Here is a 21,069-nt window from a genome sequence, read left to right as displayed (position 1 = left end):
TGCTCCTCAGAGGGTGGTCCACAGAACAGCTCCACCAACTCCACCTAGGAACTCCGGAGAAACCAACAATCTTTGGGACCCACCTCAGAGCTACCAACTCCGAATCTACGTTTTAACATGACCTTCTAAGAGTTCTGTACCCTTAAAGCTTGAGAAGCGCTGGAGAAGCTTCCCTGGCAGAGAGACCTGAGGCGAGGGCAGGAAGGCCAAAGGGCATCCAGCCCCTAGGCTTCCTACAGGGCCCCCTGCCTGCCACCCCCTCCCACTGCTGGAGCCACAGCGACACCTACTGGCCACGGGCACCTAGGCCGCCCCCTCCAGGACTTGTGGACCCTATGGTCCTGCCCTGCAGGGCCTCTACCCGGAGGCGTGCATTCCTGAGTTCTGGGGCTTTGGCTTCCCCAGCTAGGCTGGAGCAGGTGTTGCAGGGACTGGGGCCTGGGAGCTGGGCAGGGCTGCATGCAGGTGGCCTCTCAGGGGCCCAGAGCTCCGGACACACGCCTACCCCTGGTGACTTTCCACCCTCAGCAGCAAAGTTCGCTCCCTTCACTGCCACCCTCAGCCTACACGGACAGGGTGCAGCTTCCCGTCCCAACCAGCTACCTGTCCAACCTGATGCCCCTCGAGTGGGATTTGAACCTATGTCTGAACGACTCTTCCTGGAAGTGGACTTTAAGGAACTCCAGTTGAAAATCAGCTCGGGGAAGGGGAGCAGCTAGGATATTTCTGGTCCAGAGTGGTTGCTGGAGACCGGATTCCCGTGGCAGAATTCTAAGTCAAAAAGATGGGCGAAGTTCACAGGGCAGAGACGTAAGAGGGTGGGGAAGGAAGGCCACCCACTTCAACGCAGGGCTCAGCTGACCCACCCCGGGGGACCTGGTGGTTCCAGAGGGCCCCTGGGCCCAAGGCTGCTGGCCCAGAGCCACCAGGGAGGAGAGGTGGGCCTCGTTGAGGCAGCAGTGATCCCGTCCCTCCCGTCATTGCCAATCCCAGTAACTGTTAAACACAGGCACACCCCCCGAGCCCCGCCGGTCTGCTCTCAGCTATAAGAAGGGGTTTGCCTGGGAACTAAATGATTGTGATTGCCCACCAGTGTCTGCCATTAGTGGTGATTAGTTAAAACATCAGAGTCTAAACAGTCAATTGGCTCTAATAATTAATACCATGGCTCAGCTGTGACTGGGAGCGCGCGAGGGAAGAGAGAAAAAAGAGAAAGGAAGACAGGATTGGCAGGGGAGCCCTGGCTCTCCAGCTACCATTTCTTGACCCACACGCCACGTGCTGGGCCAGGGTGCCTCCAGCTCCTAATTCTGTGGGCTCACAAGACATTTTAATAAATTACTTCACTGAGTTATCATCATCGCCCTGTTAGTCTCCGCTTTCCAGGTAAGAAAAATGAGGCACTGAAAGGAAAAGCCAGTAAATGCTCAGTAACAGGTGAATGAACGGATAAATAAGTGAATGAAGAGCGCAAAACTGAAATTCAAACCCAGGTTAGCCTGACTCCAGGAACTCTGTGGAGGGGGCAAGATGGGAGCCACTGCAAAAAAGCCAAAGCAAAAAAAGAGAAAATACCTACCCTTTTCTCTCCCATCATCTCTCCTTATACACGCTCCCTTTCACACACTCCTCCCTCTAGCACCTAACACACCCTGCTGGCTCCTTACACGCACACACACGCACACACGCGCACATGCACCCTTCTCCGTCACACACAGATATCTCCACTAGACACCCCCCTCCCCTGCCTTCCCCTCACTGTGTGCCCTACTCCGTACCCTTCTCCACACAGTGTGTCCTCTCAATCCCAAGCCTGTCTACACACCCACTCTGTCACACATGCCTGTTTCACACAAATGTCTCCCACCCTCTCCCTTACACCTGCCCTCTCCCCGTCCCTGCTTCTGCACACAGATCTCCCCCCAGCTCCGCCTTTCGTATGAACCTCTCCCTCTCCGCTCCTGTGTTCACACCTCTCTCGCGTCCAACTGCTCGCTTGCATTTCTCTCTCACACGCTTCTTCCTTTCTCTCTCTCACACACACACCCCTCCTCTTTCTCGGGGCCCTGTCTGTCCTCTTCCGTGCTGTATTTCCAGCTCTTCGAATATCACTTGGCCCATAGTAAGCCCTCAGAGAGTGTTTGGGAAATGAAATCAAGAGTACCCACTGCTCTCTACCTCCTGCGCGCGCGCGCGCGCGCGCGCACACACACACACACACACACGCGCGCGCGCGCGCGCTCCCCGCACTCTCTATCCACCTCCACCCCATACCATGCACACATCTCTCACACACACAGGGGCACACTTTGGGCCTTATCCTAGAACCGGCTTCCATTGTGCACTCCTGCTCTGTCGCCCTTCCAGGAGTCAGGCCCCAGGGGCCTCCAGCAGGGTGGTCTCAGGCTCAGCCTATGCACCTCTGAACCGTCCCCAGATCTGGAAGAGCCCCGGGGACTTCCCTGTCTGGCAGTGGAGGAGTGCTCTCATGCAGACCCCTTAGTTATCCTAGAGCCGGCTCAGCCCCTCCCCACCCCCTCCCTGGGTCACATGCAGCGACAGAGCGTCCGGTGAGCAGGATGGCTGTGTGTGCATTGCTATTAATCACCCCTCCTGGTCCGCTAACGAGGCTAATGCGGTAAGTGACAATAGCCCATCTTGGTTCCTGATTTAGGGGCTCAGGACGGAAGCTGGGCTCCTGGGAGTGAAGACGTGAATTCTCCACGACACTAAACCTTCAAATAAATCTCCTCCAGTCAGAGAAACCCAGGGCACTAAATCCCAAGCGCCGGTAATTGAAACCCTTAGAGCTTTCTTGGGTAGGGAAATTGCTGAGAGAGAGAGAGCAGCCCAGGGGTTCCGGGTGGGGTGGTGGGCTAGCAGAGAGCCCCACAGAGGGCTCTTTGATGGGGGAGGCTACTGGAGACCCTCTCTGAGCACGTGGGTATCTGTCCGCTCTGGGGGGTTATATCTGTCAGTGTTCTAGGCATGGGATTGTTCTGTCCATCTGTGTTCATGTGACCACAGCCCACCTTCTTCACACCAGCTCTGTGGACACTGGTATTTTTCTAGGACAGCTGGAGCTTCTGTCTTTCAAGGGCTTCTCCCTGTCACTGAGCATGAAACCAGGCTTTATTTAAACAAAAGAAATTGACAGCATGACCTCATTGGCCTGCCTTCCCCTCTTCCTACCCCCCACCCCCCCGACCTCCACCACCCACCCACCCCATCTTTTACAGTCTTTTCAGACAGTCCCTTCAAGTTCTCCTCCCACCCACGAGGCCGCTGAATCATTCAGCAGCTGCTACCACCCGCTCTGTGCCAGACCCTGCCTACAATCAGATCCTGAGTCTACCAAGTGAATCAGAGAAACTCCCTGCCCTCAAGGAGCGCAGAGTCTACCAGGGAAGATAGACAAACAAATCATTGCCATATTATAGGTAGGACATGTGCGATAATCGATAATCCTAATCGAGGTAAAGGCATATAAGAAATAGCATGAGGAAGAGAGTAATTAACATCACGAAGGCGTCAAAGAGGAAGTAACGTCTGGGTGTGATCTTCAAGAACAAATAGGAGTTATATGTTGCCTCTGAGGAGGTAGATGTCACGAGCGCTGTTGGCAGTGAGGACCAGCTGCAAAGAGCTGGCCCTTGCCCAGGACAGCACACAACATTGCTGGAGGGGATACGAGGCTGGAAAGGGGCTTGCATGATAAGAAGCTCGGAACAAATTCCGTGGGCTTTGGGGGCCGAGGAAGGGTAAGTGGCTGAATGATGAGATCCCACTTGTGTTTTAGGAAGATCCCGCTGGCTGTAGAGATAGAACTGGATTAGAGGGGACACAGAGGTGTTAGGAGACTTGACAGGAAAGACTGGAGATGATGCCTGAACTAAAGCCATGGAGAAAAGATGACGCCGGGGTTCCTTAGGAGGTAAAGACCGCTCGGATGTAGGGACCAGAGTAAAGAGGCGGAGTCCAGACCGCTGATGCAGGGAAGTCTGCGGGGGCGGGGGGGGGGGGAGGTGACATGCGGGGAAACAGAAAAAGCAGAAGGAGGGCAGGTCTAGAGAAAGACAAGTCCCATCCCAGGCACGCTGAGCTTGTAGAGCCTACAGCACATCCAAGTAGAGGATCCGAGTTGGTGCACGGTGATAGGCATGGGACAGGACTGGAGGTGGGGACTGAGGAGGACAGCGTGCAGAGAGAGGAGGGGATGAAGACAGGGCCACAGCTCACGTCTGAGAGCACGGAGGGGAAGGGTCAGGGTCAGGAGCACGGGCTGGAGGGTTGAGTCCAGCCGCGTGGCTTACAGGGTAACCGCAGGCAACTTACAGAGCTTCTCCACGCCCGTTTCCACGAGGAATAGTAAAGTACTTAGCATGGAGGAAGTATTTGGTCCACGTTATCCCTTTCCTTCTTCCTCCTCTACCCAACTCGTACTTACCCATCACCTCTCAGCTTTTGCCTCATCCCCAAGGAGGCCTTTCTGGATTTCTTGAGCAGGGCAAATCTGCCTTTATGGGTTCCCATAGCACTGTTCACCTCTCCTCGGCATGAGGGCAATTTTACAGTTGTTTGTATAATTTCATTGTATCTGTTTCCTCCTGCTTTGGAAGTTCCAAAAGGACATAGATTTAGACCATGGGACAGTGCCTAGCCCATAGAAGACCCTCAATAAATATTTATTGAATTAACAGATAAATGAATATCAGTGGAGGATCTGTCATAGCAGGCGAGTGATGACCACTAAGGACCTGATTGCGAGCAGCCTGATGGAGAGTGGGGGTGGGGTTGCAGACCTCAATGAGTTAAGGAGTGCTAGGAGACAAAGGAGGGTGGACAGCAAGCACGACTCTTTGGAGCATCTTAGGTGAACCTGGAAGGAGGAGGGAGAGCGTCAGCTACAAGGTGCCATCCAGAAGGGAAAGAGGAGTTGTTCATATTGTTGTGGGGTGGGGTGGCTCCAGGTGTGTCATTGCTGATGGAGGGTGGCACAGGAAAGAGGGTCCCACAACAGCTTTCCCCGCCGACATAGGCAGGAATGGGATTCTCAACCCAGGAGAAGGGATTATGGCCAGAACAGGAAGATGAACACCTCTTCCACTGAAACTGGAAGAAGAAAGGAGACCAGTGTGGATCTGGAAGTGGAGGGAATTCATACGTAAGGACTTCAGATTTCTGAAGCGAAGTGGGAAGCAAGGCCACCTAGTAAGAGAGAGGGGGACAGAAGATGGGGCGGGGGACTCTGGATAGTAAAATATTATTGGATTGTCTCTGTGGGAAAAGGGAGACCGAACTGACCAAGGGCATGTTAAGGGATTGCTTAGTAGTGCTGGGATTGGAAACTGTGAATTTTTATTGGCACATATCTGCGTGATTTTGTGATTTTCCCCAGCTGCGTTTAGCTGCCTATGTGTCTGAGACCAAAAGGAGACCAGTTGGATGTTGGAGGAGGCAGAGGAAGCAAGAGGGTGTTGTAGCGACGTGCCCTAGGACTTGGGCTAGAATCCATGAGTCAGTGGTGTCTCGGGAGCTGGGAGGACAGAGGGAGAAGTAGGATGGGTATGAGGCTGTAGGAGGATTGGGGAGAGAGGGAGTTCTGTCACAGAGCAATTCAGGCTGTTGATCAGCTCCTCCAGGAGGAAGTGAGTCCAGGGGAAAAGAACAGCCGCTGAGGAGGTCAGTGATGGGGCTTGGCCTAGACAAGTGAATGTCAAAGTCCTGGAGGACCATGGAGAATAGGGGACATCAGTGATAAGGGATGCAGGGGACAATTTGACCTCAGAGCCCATAGGGTGGGAAAATGGTGGGCTGGAAGTGGCAGTGAGCACAAGGAAGACACTGCCCTCACCCTCCTGGCCTGAGGAACCTGAAGTTGGGAGAATAAACAGCCTGTGCTGGGGAAGACTCCAGAGAGAGGTGTCTCCAGGGCATGGCCTGGTTTCCGGGGAAATGATGAGAGGAAGTAAAGGAAGTACCCAGGGACCGAGGAAGGAGAGTTCACTGGCACGGAACTCAGTCCCGGAGGGCATGATGGGAAGATGGTAAAGAGCCATCATCATCAGTGGGGTCACCTCTGCGCCCTCCTTCCCCGGCATCTCTCCTAAGACTGTCCGCCTCTCCAGCCCACCTCCCCCGACTTGACATCACTCCTGAACCATCCACTCCCCACCCCACCTCCCAGCGTAAGTTCCCCGTGCTCCCCCACCTCCTCCCCAGACCCTCCCCCTGCCCTGCCCCACCCCAGCCGGCCTGAGTGAGCAGGAACCCCTGCACCTTCATTTCTCAGGTCACTGCTTGGCTAATGGGCTATTAATTTGCTCAATCGTCCCCTGTGAGGCAAACTCAATTTCTGCCAGCCAGTCGTCCCTCCCTGTCGACAGTATGATTGATTGGAGGAACAGCTGTCACCGCCCGGCCGCCTGCTCCCTGCCTCCTTTCCTGAGAGTCCTCACCACCCCTCCTCCTCGGGCCGCTGCCCCGCGCCCACAGAGGCAGCGCACCCCGGCCACCTGCCCAAGGATCTGTCGCCAGCAATGAAAAATGACAGAAATATTTAAGGACAAATAAGGTTTCCCAACGCAATTGAAAATGATTACAGGCAGCTACAGATGGGGCCAATCTGATGCGCAGCAGCAAATCAAATCGAATTTCCTTATCGGCGTATTATTTTAGGCGTTATCTGGCACGTTGATGCAGTTATCAATTCAATTTCAGCCGCCGGTCCGCTGTTTACTGTCTCGCCTTTGCTGGGAAAAGGTAAACATGCTCAGCCCAGCAAATTAATTTCTGGCTGAAGCCAGAGGCTGCGAAGGATGGCTCTGGGACCCGCGGCCCCCACCTTGGCCCTGGGTGAGTGGGCCAGGGTGGCCGGGCCTGGGGCAGGCGAGAGCTTGCCCAGGGACCAGAAGCCCCACTAGCCGCCTGCCCCAGCCTGGCCCAGGCCCCCGAGCAGGATTCAGGGCTCCTAGGAGACTGAGGTGACCGCTGTTGGCTCCGCGGCTGCTGCCAGGGAGAGGTGAAGGTCTCCCATTAATTCCCAGCTAAAAATGACAAATTCATCTTGGACGACAATTAAATGAAGTCAGTAATTGATGCTAATTGATCTCCAGATGCAAGGGCTCCCCTCAGCCTTAGCAGCACGTGCCTGTCGTGCTCACTCTCCCCATCCAGCCCCCCTCCTCCTCTACCTCTCTGCGGCTCTCTCTCAGTCCTCGCCCCGCGCCCTAGGGCCTTGGGTCTCCTGACCTCTGCAGGTCTGTGGGAGACAGCTGGCCCAGGGCTGGGCTAGCAGGCAGTGCCTGAGGCCGAGAAGCTGGCCCGCTGCCCACCCAGCCCCGCAGGCACTTGTAATCAGTGCCCCGAGTCCCACCCATCAGCCCAGAAAGCAGGTAACATGCCCTCCTGGCGGTTCAGGATTTATTGTCCACAGCTGCAGAGGTTCCCACTTCATTTTTATAAGCCCATAGTCAGAGCCGGCGGGGGGTAAAGCACACTTGGATTTACTTTACTTTAAACAGTACAGTGCTAGCATTTTGGATCCTTGGCAGGGAAGGCACGGGGCAGGGCTGGGGGGGGCATCCAGGTACACTCCATCCACCCTTGCAGATAGGCAGAGGTGTGTGAAAAAACGCTCACACTCGGGGCACCTGGGTGGCTCAGTGGGTTAAGCCTCCGCCTTCAGCTCAGGTCATGATCCCAGGGTCCTAGGATTGAGTCCTGCATCGGGCTCTCTGCTCAGCCGGGAGCCTGCTTTCCCCCCCTCTCTCTGCCTACCTCTCTGGCTACTTGTGATCTCTCTCTCTGTGTCAAATAAATAAATAAAGTCTTTAAAAAAAAAAAAAGGCCCACACTCATGTGAGCACCTACCTGTGTGTGCCAGTGCCCCCCATGTGCACGTTTGTGTCCAGACACTTCAGAGGATAGGTGTGCAGGTCCCCATAGGAAGATTTTCCTGAATTGGGCCTTTCCTACAGTCAGGCGTGGCTAATCCCAGAGAACCGCCCCCCACCCCACCCCAGAGGCTCCATCTGCCCCACCCACCAATGGCTCGGCCCAGCCCGGGGCGCTGTCTGGAAGTTATCAGCTAAGGGAGGAGGGGAACTGAAACCTAGCTCCAGAAGAGAGAGGCTGCAATTGTGTGTGGGACAGCCAAGGTCAAGGGTGTGAAAGAGCTGGGACCCCTGAAGCCCCACCAGTCTCTAAACAGGTTGGCTGGTGCTCGCTTCGGCAGCACATATACTAAAAAGGTTGGCTGGTAGCCCTCGATGGAGCAAAGGCTGATGGGGCCAACAGCTGGGGCTCCAGGCCCCACCCTCGGTGAGCTTGATCACGCGTTGGCCCTGAGCCTTTGGCTCCAGTTCGAGCCCAAGTCTGAGCCTAAACCTGTCCACAGGCTGACCTCCACCAGGCTGTCCTGCGTAAGTTTGCCATTGGCCAACCCAGGAGACATGGCTGGCTCAATCCAGGCCCCCTCTACTGTCTGGAGACAGGAAAGAGCATCCATCACCAGTGGGGTCAGGGGACCAGCCAGGCTCTTGTTTTCTAAGGACCCGGCGCTGGTAGGAGGCCATGTGGAGTGGGCAGGGCCAATCTGAGCTTTTATAGGCGGAGGTGGGAGAAAGGAAGACGGCATGCGAGCATGAATGTGTCACCTGTGTATTATATCTGTGTATCAAGGCCACATGTAAGGAACTGGTGCTATGTGAGGGGGTCTGCACCATCTCATGGAAGGAAGAGGAGCAAATTAAGGACAAGGCACTTACAGTAGGTTAGAGGACCAGACCTAGATAAGGGTCAGGGCAGAGGCAAGAAGTCAGAGAAAACTCCCACGACATCTCCCAGCTAACGTCTGCATCCTTTGGGTAATTTATCAAGGTCAACCGTCATGTATTCATTCGTTCATTCCAAGAATACTTATTGATTTCTATTATTACTATTACTATTCTCTAACTTGGGGCTATGTCCTCTGCTAGATGCTGGAGTGGCAGCTGTAAACAAGTTAATACTTGCCCTCGAGAAATTTCCAGTCTACAGAGGGTGACAGAAGCAGAATAGGCAGTGGTAACACTGGGTCACTAGAGGTGGCACGAGAGGCTGGGGGAACACAGAGAAGCCACCTGGTATGGTCTGGGGAGTCGGGGAAGTCTCCTTGGAAGAAGGAATTCCAAGTCCCATAGAGTGAGAGTAAGAGTTAGCCAGCTTGTGCCAATGGCCCCGGCCATACCCTTCAGATGTTTGCCCAGCCCAAAGCAGAGACAGATAGGCCTATGTGGTTCCGAGGGACTCAGGAACTGCTAAAAATGTAGCCTCCCCCAGAGCACCAGCCGCGGCCCCAGGGTCTGGGCAGGAGGGTACATGGTTGTTTTCAGGGCACCCCTGGGTACTGGCAGATAAATATGGGCCATCGCTAAATGCACGGCTCTCCTCCGGCGGCCCTACCCCCACCTCCTCGACCAGGGATGCCTATTAATCCTGACAAATGATGACTTACGAACATGTAATGCAAACTGATTCATCATACATTCAAATCCGCCGCCCCGCCCCAGCGGGAGGCCCCAGCCAGACAAGTGTATTACACGGATAATGTATTTGACGTATTAATAAAACCAGCCGCATTGCTCTGGCGCGGGGACTGGGGAATGCCAATATACGATGACAGATCACATATTGATGAAATCCAGATGTTTGGAATCATAGTCTTGGGGCCTTGTTCATATTGACTGAAGGTAAAAAATGCCATCTGTCAGCATGTTAACTCTTCCTGTCCCACACTCAACAGAGGCACCAATCATGGTTTTCTGGAGGGAGGAGACGGAGAAAGGGAAAGAGCGAGAGGGGGCAGGATGAGTAATTAGGTGGTCTGGATGGTGACGGATGGATGAAGTGGGGGTAGACGGCTGTATTGTAGATATAATGGGTGCAGGGGACACTTCACGCCTTACGATCTTGACCTCTCAGCAGCATATGACCCTACCGATGACACCCCCCTCCTTGACACTCTTTCCTTCTTGGCTTTGATGACATAGCTCTTGTTTTCGTCCTCCTCTTGACGGTTCTCGGTCTTTGATGACTTAAACTTTCTCCACCTGTCGGAGTTATTCAGGGTCTGTTCCAGCCTCTTCTTTCTGTGTACTTGCTCCCTGGCCGATCTCACCTACGCTCAACTTCATTAACTGGTTCATTCATTCCGTAAATATTTACTGACTATTTACCATATGCCAGACGTTGTGCCTGGCACAGAGAATGCCTTGGTAACTTCAGCTCTTACCTCTATGCCAGCATCTCCAGCTCTGTCATTCTGGCTCTGGCTCCCACAGAGTACCTGGAAAACATTTTCAAATGGACGTCTGCTAAGACATCCTCAAACTAACCTCAAACCACATCCAACACTGAACTCATTTGCTTCTTCACCAAGCCAGCTGCTCGTCCTCCTGTTGCTCAAGCCAGAAACCTTGGAATCACCCTTGGCTCCTTTCAGTCCTTTACCCCCCATGTCCAACCCATCCCCTTCTGCTCACCTCCATCACCAACACCATCATCATCACCATCGCCCTCCAGCAAGGCACCACTGTATCCCACCTGAGTCAGTGAGATCACCTTCAAAGCAGCCTTCCTACGTTCTCTACTTCGCCCCGTCAGACCATACTCTGCAGTTAGAATGATCTTTTTAAGTGCAAGCCTGATATGTCTCTCTTCTGCTTAAAACTCTCCTGTACGTTAAAAAAAAAAAAATCCTTAATGTAATTAAAAAGCCGTCCAGGATCTGGCCTCTCTCTCATTATATCTCAACATTCAACCCCTCACTCACTCGGCTGCAGGCACACTGCACACTTTCCAGCTCCTCAGTTGGTCCTTCTCCTCTTCCGGACCTTCAGAATGCTGTTTTGTACCTAGAACATCACTTCCCTACAATCATTGCCTGGCTGGTTCCCCCTCATCCCTCATACCTTTGCTCGAATATCATTGCCTTCTCCTCCCAGGCCAGCTAATTCACTCCCACGGAGTACTTCCCTTTTTCTAAAACCACTCTGGGTTTGTGTGTTTCAGGTCCCTATCTGCAGTCAGTTCCCAAGCTCCTTGAGGGCAGAGAGTATACCTGTCTTGTTCATTACTGCATGGCATGGGTACAAAAGTAGGCTCACTGTCAGCATCCAACTGACATTGGTTGACTATTACTGAATTATGGCGTAGGTGAGTGGATAGGTGGGTAAGTAGCTGGGTATCATGCAGCGGTTAGGAACACTAGCTTTGGAGTCAGACGGCCCTGAACTGAAATCCTGCTCTAAAACCTTCTAGCTCTGTCCTTCATTGTTCCGAACCCCATTTTCCTCATCAGTGTGATTGCAATAATATCTACATCACAGGACTGTTGTAAAGATATGAGATGGGATAAAATAGGCACAACATTAAGCCTACAGCCTAACGTACAATAACACTCAATAAAATGTTATTTTTATTAATACGCAGATAATGGATAAATGGTTAGGTGAATGGACAGATGGATACGCTGGCATGCAAACCAATCAACAGATAGATAGGTATGGATGGATAGGAAGAAGGACCTCCATGGAGGCCAGAGAGGCCAGGGCCAGGGTACCTAGGGAATGGTACACAATCTTGACCATGGCAGGGAAGAAGGCCAGATACGGGGCAAGGCCAGGCTGATGTCAGAAGGGGACAGATACAGGCACAAGCAACAAACTGTGCTAGCGGCATACTAGAGATGATAATGACTCATCACTTTGTACCGAGCCCTGGTTTAATGGAATCTTCACCAAGGTCCTGGGAGTTAGATATTATTATACCTGTTTTGCACAGGAAAAGCCAAAGCTCAGTAGTGTTAGGTGATTGGCCCAAGGTCTCACAGCTGGTAAGACACACCTCTGTTGAATTCTGCTTGAAGGCTCCTGTGTCTTGCTCACCAGGAAATGGAAACCTTTCTCCTGGGGGTTCGGTGAAGGGGAGGGTGGGGCACACACGTTTATATGCACAAACACACACCTGTACACACACACATTCTCTTAAAAGGCCCAGCTTGTGTTGTCATGCCCGGTTAGTGGTACCCTCACTCTTATTTAACCTTCCACCTTTTTACATCAGACACTGGGCAGTCAAGCCCTGACTTGTGGTCTGCAGAGAAAATATCGTGAAGACGGGTCTTGCTGCTTGAACAGAGAGCCAAGAATGGAACCCACAGGCGACAGAACTAGGACACAACCAAAGAGGCCAACCCAGAAAAGCCATTGCTGGGCGGGGCGTCGCAGGGTCGGCTGTGGGTTAGTGACCTAGGAAGGGAAGGCTTTCCCTCCCAATGAGCCCCCAGCCCCCAGCGTCCAGTCCTGCGCCCGGGCTTCACTATGGAAGTTGGCAGAGGAGGAGCAGCTTTGCGGGGCCCTGGAGTTCCTGCTCCCAATGGTCAGCACTTCCCAACAGAGGAGGGCAGCAGAGGGCTGATGTGGGACCCCAGGTGCCCGAGGCCGGGTTCCGAGGCCTCAGGGCGCGACCGGTTGGAGCCTGGCCCCGGCAAGGAAAAAGCTACTTGGCGGGAGCGCTCAGCTCTCCTCTGGCATGCCTATCCGGCTTCACAGCCTGCGGCCGGTCGCTTCCTGGTGGAGCCTCACCGTTTTGGGTGGGGTGGTGTTCCAAGCAGCTCAGAACGCGCGGGGGGCGGGGGGTCCTCATGGAGGCCACACAGCTAGGGAGATCGACGCTGTCATCGCCTCTGGCCCTTGGAACTCGAGGTGCCCTGCGGAAGGCTGAGGACAGGGTCGGGCCCCACTGCTCCCTGCCCTCCTCTTGCTTCGGGGGATACCTGCGGCGGGCGGGCAAGTGGCGGTGGCAGGCGGGGGCGGGAGGGAGGTGCGGTAATGAATGTGGACGGGAGGCGGAATGAGCGATCCATCTTTGCATGGGAGGGGAGGGGGCCGCGGGTGTTCCCCCCACACATTCACACACTCAATCAGGCGCTGTCAGACCTCGGGCCGCCTGGCATTTTGGTGAAGAATCTCTCAGCTAAAAATTGTTGTCAGTCCCATTTCCTCGTTATCAGTGCAAGGGCTGAGGCAGCGCCCGGGGATTAACAGGAGCAGCGAGCGCCCGCGCCGCCATCCACCGCCGATAACACCGGGCCTCCCACCTCACCTCCCCCATTCATCATCTTTAGCACTGACAGCCTGTCCCAGTCCCTGTCCCCAGCCCCTCATGCTTCCCGCGTCTCCCCACTAGGCTGCTCAGCCTGCCTCCTGACCTCCCTGTGGAGCTAGGACTCCTGAAGAGGGACAAAATTCAGCCTAGGCCAGCATGACCTGGACCCACCTGTGGCAAAGGGCCTGGCCAGCTGGGAGGGGGGGAGTGGTGAGGAGGGCAGGGGCAGGAGTGAGGGATGCTCAAGGAGCAGATGCCTTCTGACAGCCTTCCTCTGGAGGGCTTGGTCTGCCTGCCTGTGATGCTGGCGTTGGCGTTGGTGAAGGGATTCCTACATCAGATGGGCAGCTGTACTAGGGATTTCCAGAGGTCTCTCCAGCCTGAGAAGGACTCTCATAATTCTGGGAACTGTGGAAGATAAGGGCCAGGATGCCTACTCTGGTCTAGGAAGAGTAGGGGGTTGAGGACTTCATTCCCACCCCCCGCAAGACCACAGCCCCCTCCTCTTGGCCATTCCCAGCGGTTTTATGGCCCGTTTTACGGCCACTGTAATGGCCCAGGTCAAAAGCTTCAGGGAGCTGTATTCTGGGAATTATGCAAAGGAGGAGCAGGCCCAGGGCCAGAGTATGGATTTTGTCATTAAACCTGGGCAGGCCATGTCGTTAGTGCAGTAAAACCCACGTCATGACCACAGGTCTCAATATAAAATTATAGGGAACACAGCGGGGGAGGGGAAGCAGGGGGCCCATGGCCAGGCTGTCACCTGCCACTCTAACCCCTGAGAAAATGGGGAGTGGGATGGAGGGCATAGGCTTCAGGGTCCCTCGGCGGATCACTGTCAACGCTATTCCTAAAGCTGGAGCCAGGAAGAGGGCCCATTGTCCTGATGGGGAAACCGAGGCCAAGCTCAGAAAAATAGATCTCTGTGGCAGCAAAGCAGATGAACTAAGAACAACTATATAGGACTGCTGATTCCTGGTCCCAGCCTTGGAGGGAAAACTATGGGCTCTAAGAATCCCTAGGAGCCAGAGTTGGTGGCCCAGGCTTAAAGGGGCAGAAACCCTGATGTTTCCACCTCAGATCAGACCCCATGCCCTGGATCCTCCTCTTTGTCAGTCTTCTCCCTTACCATTTCCCCCAGTTCTGCCCCAGGCCTTGCTTCAATGATCCATTTCAAAAGCCTTGTCAGTTCTCCCTGATTCACCCCTCATGCCTTCCATCAGGCACTGCCTCCCCCTGGACTCTCCCAACCACCCTCCGGCCCCTCCAGCCTCCACCGTAGAGCACCCGTTCCCACCTCCCTCAGCCCTGGCTGGGTGGCACTGACTGGACCCACTGACCCTTCTTCAGCTTTCCTCTTATTTTGTGATCTCCTTCAGGCCAAGCATGTGTTTTATTTATCTCTGAACTCCAGTTTCTCCTAGAATAATCCCTGAAGTAAAATAATTGTTTCATAAATGTTTGCTAAGTGAATAAGTGAATGAAGTGTAGAGATCATGAGCTGAGTACAGGGGTCACTATCCAGTTAGAGCCTTGGTTTCCCCACCTGTAAAACAAAGGTAATGGGCCTGCAGAACTTCTAGGGTCTCACTCACCTCTGAGATTCTCAGGCCAAATGAAGTTCAAGGCAGAGCTGAGACTAAAATCCTCATCTCCCATCTTCCAGACCAGGCCACATCGGCTTCTTCGACTCAGAACTGCCTTCCAGCTGTCCTCTGAGCATCTGAGGCTTCACCAGCAAGGCACATGATCAATAGGGCTCCTTCCCCTCCTCAGAGACTTAACCACACAGACTAGAGCCACACCTACCCAACCCTGGCATATGCCAAGCCTCCACAGTGGACCTCCCAGCTCTGCAAAAAGTCATCTGGCTTCTAGGATGATCCGCTCTTTTTCCTACAGCCTTTCCCTTCCTCTTTTCCTCTCCTTTGCTTCATTACTGCACATCTAGTCAATGTCAGGTCTGTTTTCAATTGTCTGTAAATATCAAGTTGGATAAAAATGACCACTGCCCACAGGAAACTCACAACTCATTCGTTTCCATTCTCTGCCTGAAACACTTCTAAGGTGCAACTTATATTTCATTTCTTTGGTTAAGACTTTTTTTTTTTCACTCCTCAAAACACACACCCATAATGAACTACTGCTTTCTTTGAGCTCTGAGATGACTCAGTCTGGGCATCCAGGAGAGCTGGGACCGTACCCAACATCAAAGCGAAGTTCCTGTGCTCAGCCTAAACTGGGAGTTCCTTCAGGCATGGGGATGCTAGAGTTAGCAAATAAAAATATATGATACCTCTAGGTAAATTTGATTTTTGGAAAAACAATGAGTAACTTTTAGTATCAATATATGCCATGCAGTATTTGGGATGTACTTATACTAAAAAAAAGTATTCATTCATTGTTTACCTGAAATTCAAATGTAATTGAGTATCTTTTTTTATTTTATTTTATTTATTTATTCAACAGACAGAGATCACAAGTAGGCAGAGAGGCAGGCTGAGACAGAGAGGGGAAGCAGGCCCCCCGCCGAGCAGAGAGCCTGATGCGGGGCTCGATCCCAGGACCCCAAGATCATGACCTGTGCCAAAGGCAGAGGCTTTAACCCACTGAGCCACCCAGGTGCCCTGTAATTGAGCATCTTCTATTTAATCTGCAACCCAACTCAACCACCTTGGTCATTACTGGCATGACCTTTATCTCTCTGAAAGCTAATTTTGACCCTCTCTGGGCAACAGCGGGAAGAAGAAGCAGGAAGAAAGATCTTGGCTAAAGCTGAAGTACTCTTTCCATAGTTGGCATTTACATGGATAGCAAGAATGTTTCTGGATGAATAGGCCTGCTCTAACCCCATGCCTTAAGCAGAGGGCAGAAGAGCACTGGGTGGCGAGAGTGACAGGGAGAGGGTTTAGGCTCCCCAAGAGGCATGCACTAGGCAAGTTCAGCCTCCTTCCTAGAATAGTGTGCTCTGGTCTCCATCGGCAACAGAAATAGTGACAGAGTTGGGACACAGTGGGGACAGAGTGCAGGCTCCCAGCTGGCCCCCAAGCCTGCATAAGCCAGCACAATACCCACTTGTATTCCCATACAATTTGAAGGTTATTTTGGAGGAAGAAACCCAGAATCTGTTAGGCTTACAAGAGGCCAATGAGTTTATCCATGTAAGAGGTAGTAAGAGCCAAACAGAGAGACTATAGATTCCAGGAATTCTGAAGAAGCAGAACGGACAGGACCTGGTGGTTAAATGAACGTAGGAGGGACAGTAAGGCAAGGGAAGGGGCCTCGGGGGAGGCAAAGTTTCCTGGCTTGGGTGACAAGGCGAGTGCTGGTGTCATTAACTAAGATGAGCACTGCTGAAGGGGAGCAGTTTTGCAAAGGGTAAAGAAGCTGAGGGACTTGTTTTGGGATCATTGATTTTCAGATTCTTGGGGGGAATGTCCAGGCATTGAAGCCCATTAGGTGTTTGGATACAGAGGCTGAGAGAACCAGGGAAGGATCTAGGGCAGAAACACTGATTCTGGAGTCTGCAGGACACAGATGGGAGTTAGGGCTGTAAGAAGGAAGAAGATCATTCAGCGTGCAGAATAGGGAAAGGAGAGCCTGTGGGCAGAATCCTGGGAAAGTGAGGAACTGGGAGAGAACGCTACGCCAGAAGTCACATGAGTCCTTTCTGGTAGTTCCCACCCTGACTATGAGGGCCTCAAGGGCAGGGACTAGATCTGATTATATTCTGTGGCCCCACTGCCCCGTGGCTGGTTCAGAGCAGACCAGCCCTCAGACAGTGTTTGTTGATTGACTGCAGGAATGAATCCCCTCTCTCCCTCTTTTCTTCCTTCTCCAGATTTGGAGAATATGAAGGCAGTGAGGAAAGGAGAGACAGAGGGGGCACTGGATATTCTGGGTGATAGTATGATTACACCAAGACCTTCCCTAAACTGTATGAAATGGAGTGATCCAGCTTTGATTGCACAGAACATTGATTGTGTCCTGATAGATTTCCCAGAGGGGCAGCTGGTTAAGGAGATGCCATTCATGGCCATGAGCCACAAAGAAGACTGAATGGTCATGGTCTCTGAGATCCTCAGGCTCAACCCTCCTCTAGGGCCAAGAAGCCCTGGGAGGCAGCAGGCTTGGGTGGGAGGATTAGGACACTGGGTTTCCGTCCACAGACTAGCCTCGCTTATCCGTCTGTCTCTTCTTCTTCCCTCCCCAGGTAAGAAAAAGGCAGCAGCGTTGTTTGACAGCCAGGCCCCTATCTGCCCCATCTGCCAGGTGCTGCTAAGGCCCAGTGAGTTGCAGGAGCATATGGAACAAGAACTGGAACAGCTGGCCCAGCTGCCTGCCAGGTAAGCCAGCAACTGGGGGAGCCTGCCTGCCAGATGATTCCACTCTGGGTTGTAGACATCAGGTCCCGGGAACAGCTGCCTGGCCCAGTCCCCAGCCTCTAGGTAGAAGGCAAGGCCCTCCTATTATTCTCCTCTACTCTGCTTTCAGTCCTCGGACCCTCCAGGCAAATGGTGATGCCTTTCCCTCCTTGCTGTATTTTTGGGGATGGGAAGAGGGTGACCCCTCTTTAGGCCTCAACCTCAAAATGGCACAAAAGGAGCTGGAAAGGGATGAGCCACAGCCATGGGCCTTGCCCTGCCATGCTAAGCCTCAGGGTAGGGTAGCAGAAGCAGGGACAGGGCCTGGAGGCCTGACCAGCCATGTGGCCTGGTGCTGACATCCAGGGGCGTAGGCACTACCTTCTCGGCGAATCTCAAGGTCAAAAAGGTGACAATCAAGAATGGGCTCAGGCGTGTGTCCTCCCCCAACCTCTCCATCCTCTCTCCCTTCTCCCTGTCTGAAGGACCAGGGGGAGCGCCCTATACATAAGCCGGGTTATCAAAGGGACAGAGCAGGGGTGTAACAAAGTACCCCAAACCTTAGTAACTTAAAGCAACCATTTCCTTATACTCACGGAATCTGTGGGTTCAGGAATTCAGACAGAGTGCGGAGGGATGACTTGTGTTGCTCCACGATGTCTGGGGCCCCGGCTGGGAAGACTCAATGGCTGGGAGCTAGGATCGTCTGGAGCCCTCTTCATTCACATGTCTGGTGACGGATTTCGGCTATCAGCTGGGACCTCAGCTGGAGCTATGACCCAGGCACCTCCACTTGTCTTCCCCACGTGGCCTGGGCCTGCTCATAGCCTGGCAACCTCCGGGTAGTTGGACTCCATACAGGGCAGCTTAGGGCGCTAAAGCAAATGTTCCAGTCCACGAGATGGAAGCTGGATCCCCTTTTACAACCTGGCCTCAAAAGTCACTTAACGCCACTTCCACTGTTCTCTGTTGGTGAAGGCAGAATCAGCCCAGCCAGACTGAAGGGGAGCAGACATACACCCCACCTTTTGATGGGGGAGTGGCAAGGTCATATTATAGGAGAGCACGTGGGAGAGGAGACATTGGCCGTTGCCGCCCACTCTGGAAGATACGTCACCCAGAGGGGAACAGCCTGCCCCACCATTCCCAACCCCACCCCATCCCACCCCCTTCTTCAGTCCAAGTCATCAGACTTGACTGATCTTCCTTCTGCCTTGATGGGTGCAGGAGACCCAGAGGTAAGCTGGAACTGGTCCGTCTCTCTCATTGCATGAGAGTAAGGGGAGCAGGGCTAGAGAAACAGGGAGGGGTAGAGGCTGCTCTATGGGAAGAACCGTGGGGTACAGAGAAAGCATGAACCCCAGCGTGGAGGAGAGAAGACCTCCTATGGGAGGGGCGGCCTGAACTGAATTTTGAAGGAAGAAGTATTAGATATCTGTTGCTGTGTTACAAATTACCCTCAAACCCAGTGGCTTGAAACAACAAACATTTATTATCCACAGTGTCTGTGGACCATCAGTTTAGGAACAGCTCGGTTGGGTAGTTGTGTCTTCTGGCTCAGTCTCTCGTGAGGCTGCAGTTAGGACGTGAGCAAGGCTGCAGTCATCCGAAGGTCTGCCAGTGACTTTGGGAGCCGTTTCCAGATGGTTCATCCACACATGGGTCTCTCCATGGGACGGCTTGAGTTTCCCTCTGACATGGCTGCTGACTTCCCGCAGAGGAAGTGATCCCAGAGACTCAGGAGGAAGCCACAATGCCTTATATGGTCCAGTCTCAGAAGTCATATGCTATTGCTTCCAGTGTATTCCATTCTCTCCATTAGAAACAAGTCACCAAGTCCAGGCCCCACTCAAGAGAGAATTAAACTCTATAAGCTCTATGTCTTGACAGGAGGACTATCAAAGAATTTGTGAGAATACTTAAAACTAGCATAGGAGACTATAGAAATGATAAAAATAATAACCCTGTTTAAACACTCACTACATGCCAAGTTCTCTACATTGCACTGATGTATTTAATCTTCACAACTCTCTAGGATAGGTAATAAAAAATTATTAATTCCATTTTACAGATGGGGAAACTGAGGAACAGAAGGGCTAAGTGACTTCTCTAAGGTTGCACAGCCCATCAAGTGGTAACGATAAGATTCAAATCCAAGCACTGGGCTGTAGTGCCATGCTCTTAACTGCTCCTGGCACACACAGACACCCCTGACCTCCCCCATCCCCCCCCCACACACACACCTGGGACCAGCCTAAAAGGGGCACAGTGGGGAAAGAAATACCTGAGTTCTACACCTTGACTGTCTGGGAGGGCTCCTGGGTGATTTGCTTCCTGTAGAGGACTTCCCCTCCGTAAGAAAGGAGAATAGAGGCAGAGGTGTGTGGAGGGACCTGCGGCCCTCTGTAAAAGCTGTGGATCCCTAAGAATCTGGAAAATGGGGGCCCAAGCTCTCTTTCTGCCTCCTCAGTGGGGGGCCACAGAATAGCCTACTCCCTGTGGCTCCACCCCTGCACTGCCCAGGGCATCCACATCTACTCACAGAAGTGCCCCTCAGCCAGGATCCTGCACCAACCCCCACACCCCCATATTTTCTTGGGGCACCCCCTACTTCCACTGCCTTACCCCCACGTCTGTTTCCCCCACCCAGAGCCCCCACATCGGCTCCGCCCCTCACGGCTGTGTCTTGCGTCCCCCACTTCTGTGCCCCTCACGTCCAGGCCCAGCCCAGCACCCCCTAACCCCTGGCACGCCCCCCCTCCACCCGGTGTCTGACAGCCGGACAGCGGGATCTGCACAGCAAGTGAAATTCCCGTCGGATCGATAAAGCCGAAGCGCTGGCGGCGACGGGTCGATGGTTTTATCTGTCTCGGCCCCGCCGCGCCCGGCGCGCTGACAGTCCGACCGGCCGGCAAAGGCGTTCAAGGGCAGCCGCGCCCGCCGCCCCCTCCCCTCCCCTCTCCCGCCCTCCCCTCCCTGCGGCCGCTGCGCCCACCGGACTGCAGGCTGGACCGGCCGCCACCGCCCTCGTGATTTATCTGGATTTTTAATTGGAAAAAATTTGCGAATTAATTGATTTCAGGAACTTGCCAATTAACATTGTAATTGGGTGCGTGATAAATTCCCAAGGAGTATGTCAGCTCCCTCCGGGCTGAGGGCGCCGCGGAGCGCGGGTAGCGCGCGGGGAGGGCCCTAGCCTTGGCTGCCCTTGCCCCGCCCCTGCCCTCTCTTTGGGAGGCCGGAGGAGAGCAGAGAAGTGGGGAAAAGATGTGGCACCTGGGCTCCTAAGACTCCTCCCTCCTCTCTCCCTGCCACCGGCTCCCTGAGCTGAATGTGACCTTTGACCAGCCATTTCGCAGATGGGGAAACTGAGTCCTGTGGGAGGGCAGAGCTTGACTGTGCCTGGGCACAAGTGGAAGGAGGGCATACCCCATCCCTGGTATGTGGCCAGAGCCTTCCTCTCCAGCTCTCCAGTCCTCTCCTTTCCCTTCCACTCCATGCTCCCTTCTTCCTGCTCTCCTCCTTTCTCCTCTTCCCTCCAACTTCCCACTTCCTT

At 53.5% G+C, this 21,069-nt stretch overlaps 1 protein-coding gene and 1 long non-coding RNA gene across 6 annotated transcripts in view; one reads left to right on the top strand and one right to left on the bottom strand.

Annotated features, from left to right (window-relative positions):
• Window positions 1–21,069, top strand: part of RNF220 (ring finger protein 220) — a 221,603-nt gene that overhangs the window by 168,461 nt on the left and 32,073 nt on the right. For all 4 annotated transcript variants that reach the window (XM_047725672.1, XM_047725673.1, XM_047725674.1 and 1 more), the window contains exon 2: window positions 17,363–17,495. In XM_047725672.1, coding sequence (XP_047581628.1) covers window positions 17,363–17,495 — 133 coding nt within the window. The remainder of the gene's footprint in view (window positions 1–17,362; window positions 17,496–21,069) is intronic.
• Window positions 4,773–18,221, bottom strand: LOC125097728 (uncharacterized). Of its 2 annotated transcripts, none has more exons than XR_007126593.1 (3): window positions 18,110–18,221; window positions 14,745–14,872; window positions 4,773–4,879 (listed from the first exon to the last, which is right to left on the bottom strand). It is a non-coding gene; the product is annotated as an uncharacterized LOC125097728 (long non-coding RNA). The 2 variants fall into 2 exon arrangements; XR_007126594.1 differs by lacking the exon at window positions 4,773–4,879 and adding an exon at window positions 9,210–9,803.

Source organism: Lutra lutra, chromosome 4 (genome assembly GCF_902655055.1).
Source record: "Lutra lutra chromosome 4, mLutLut1.2, whole genome shotgun sequence".
In the NCBI taxonomy this organism is placed as follows: domain Eukaryota; kingdom Metazoa; phylum Chordata; class Mammalia; order Carnivora; family Mustelidae; genus Lutra; species Lutra lutra.
This window is presented reverse-complemented; position numbering and strand designations above follow the sequence as displayed.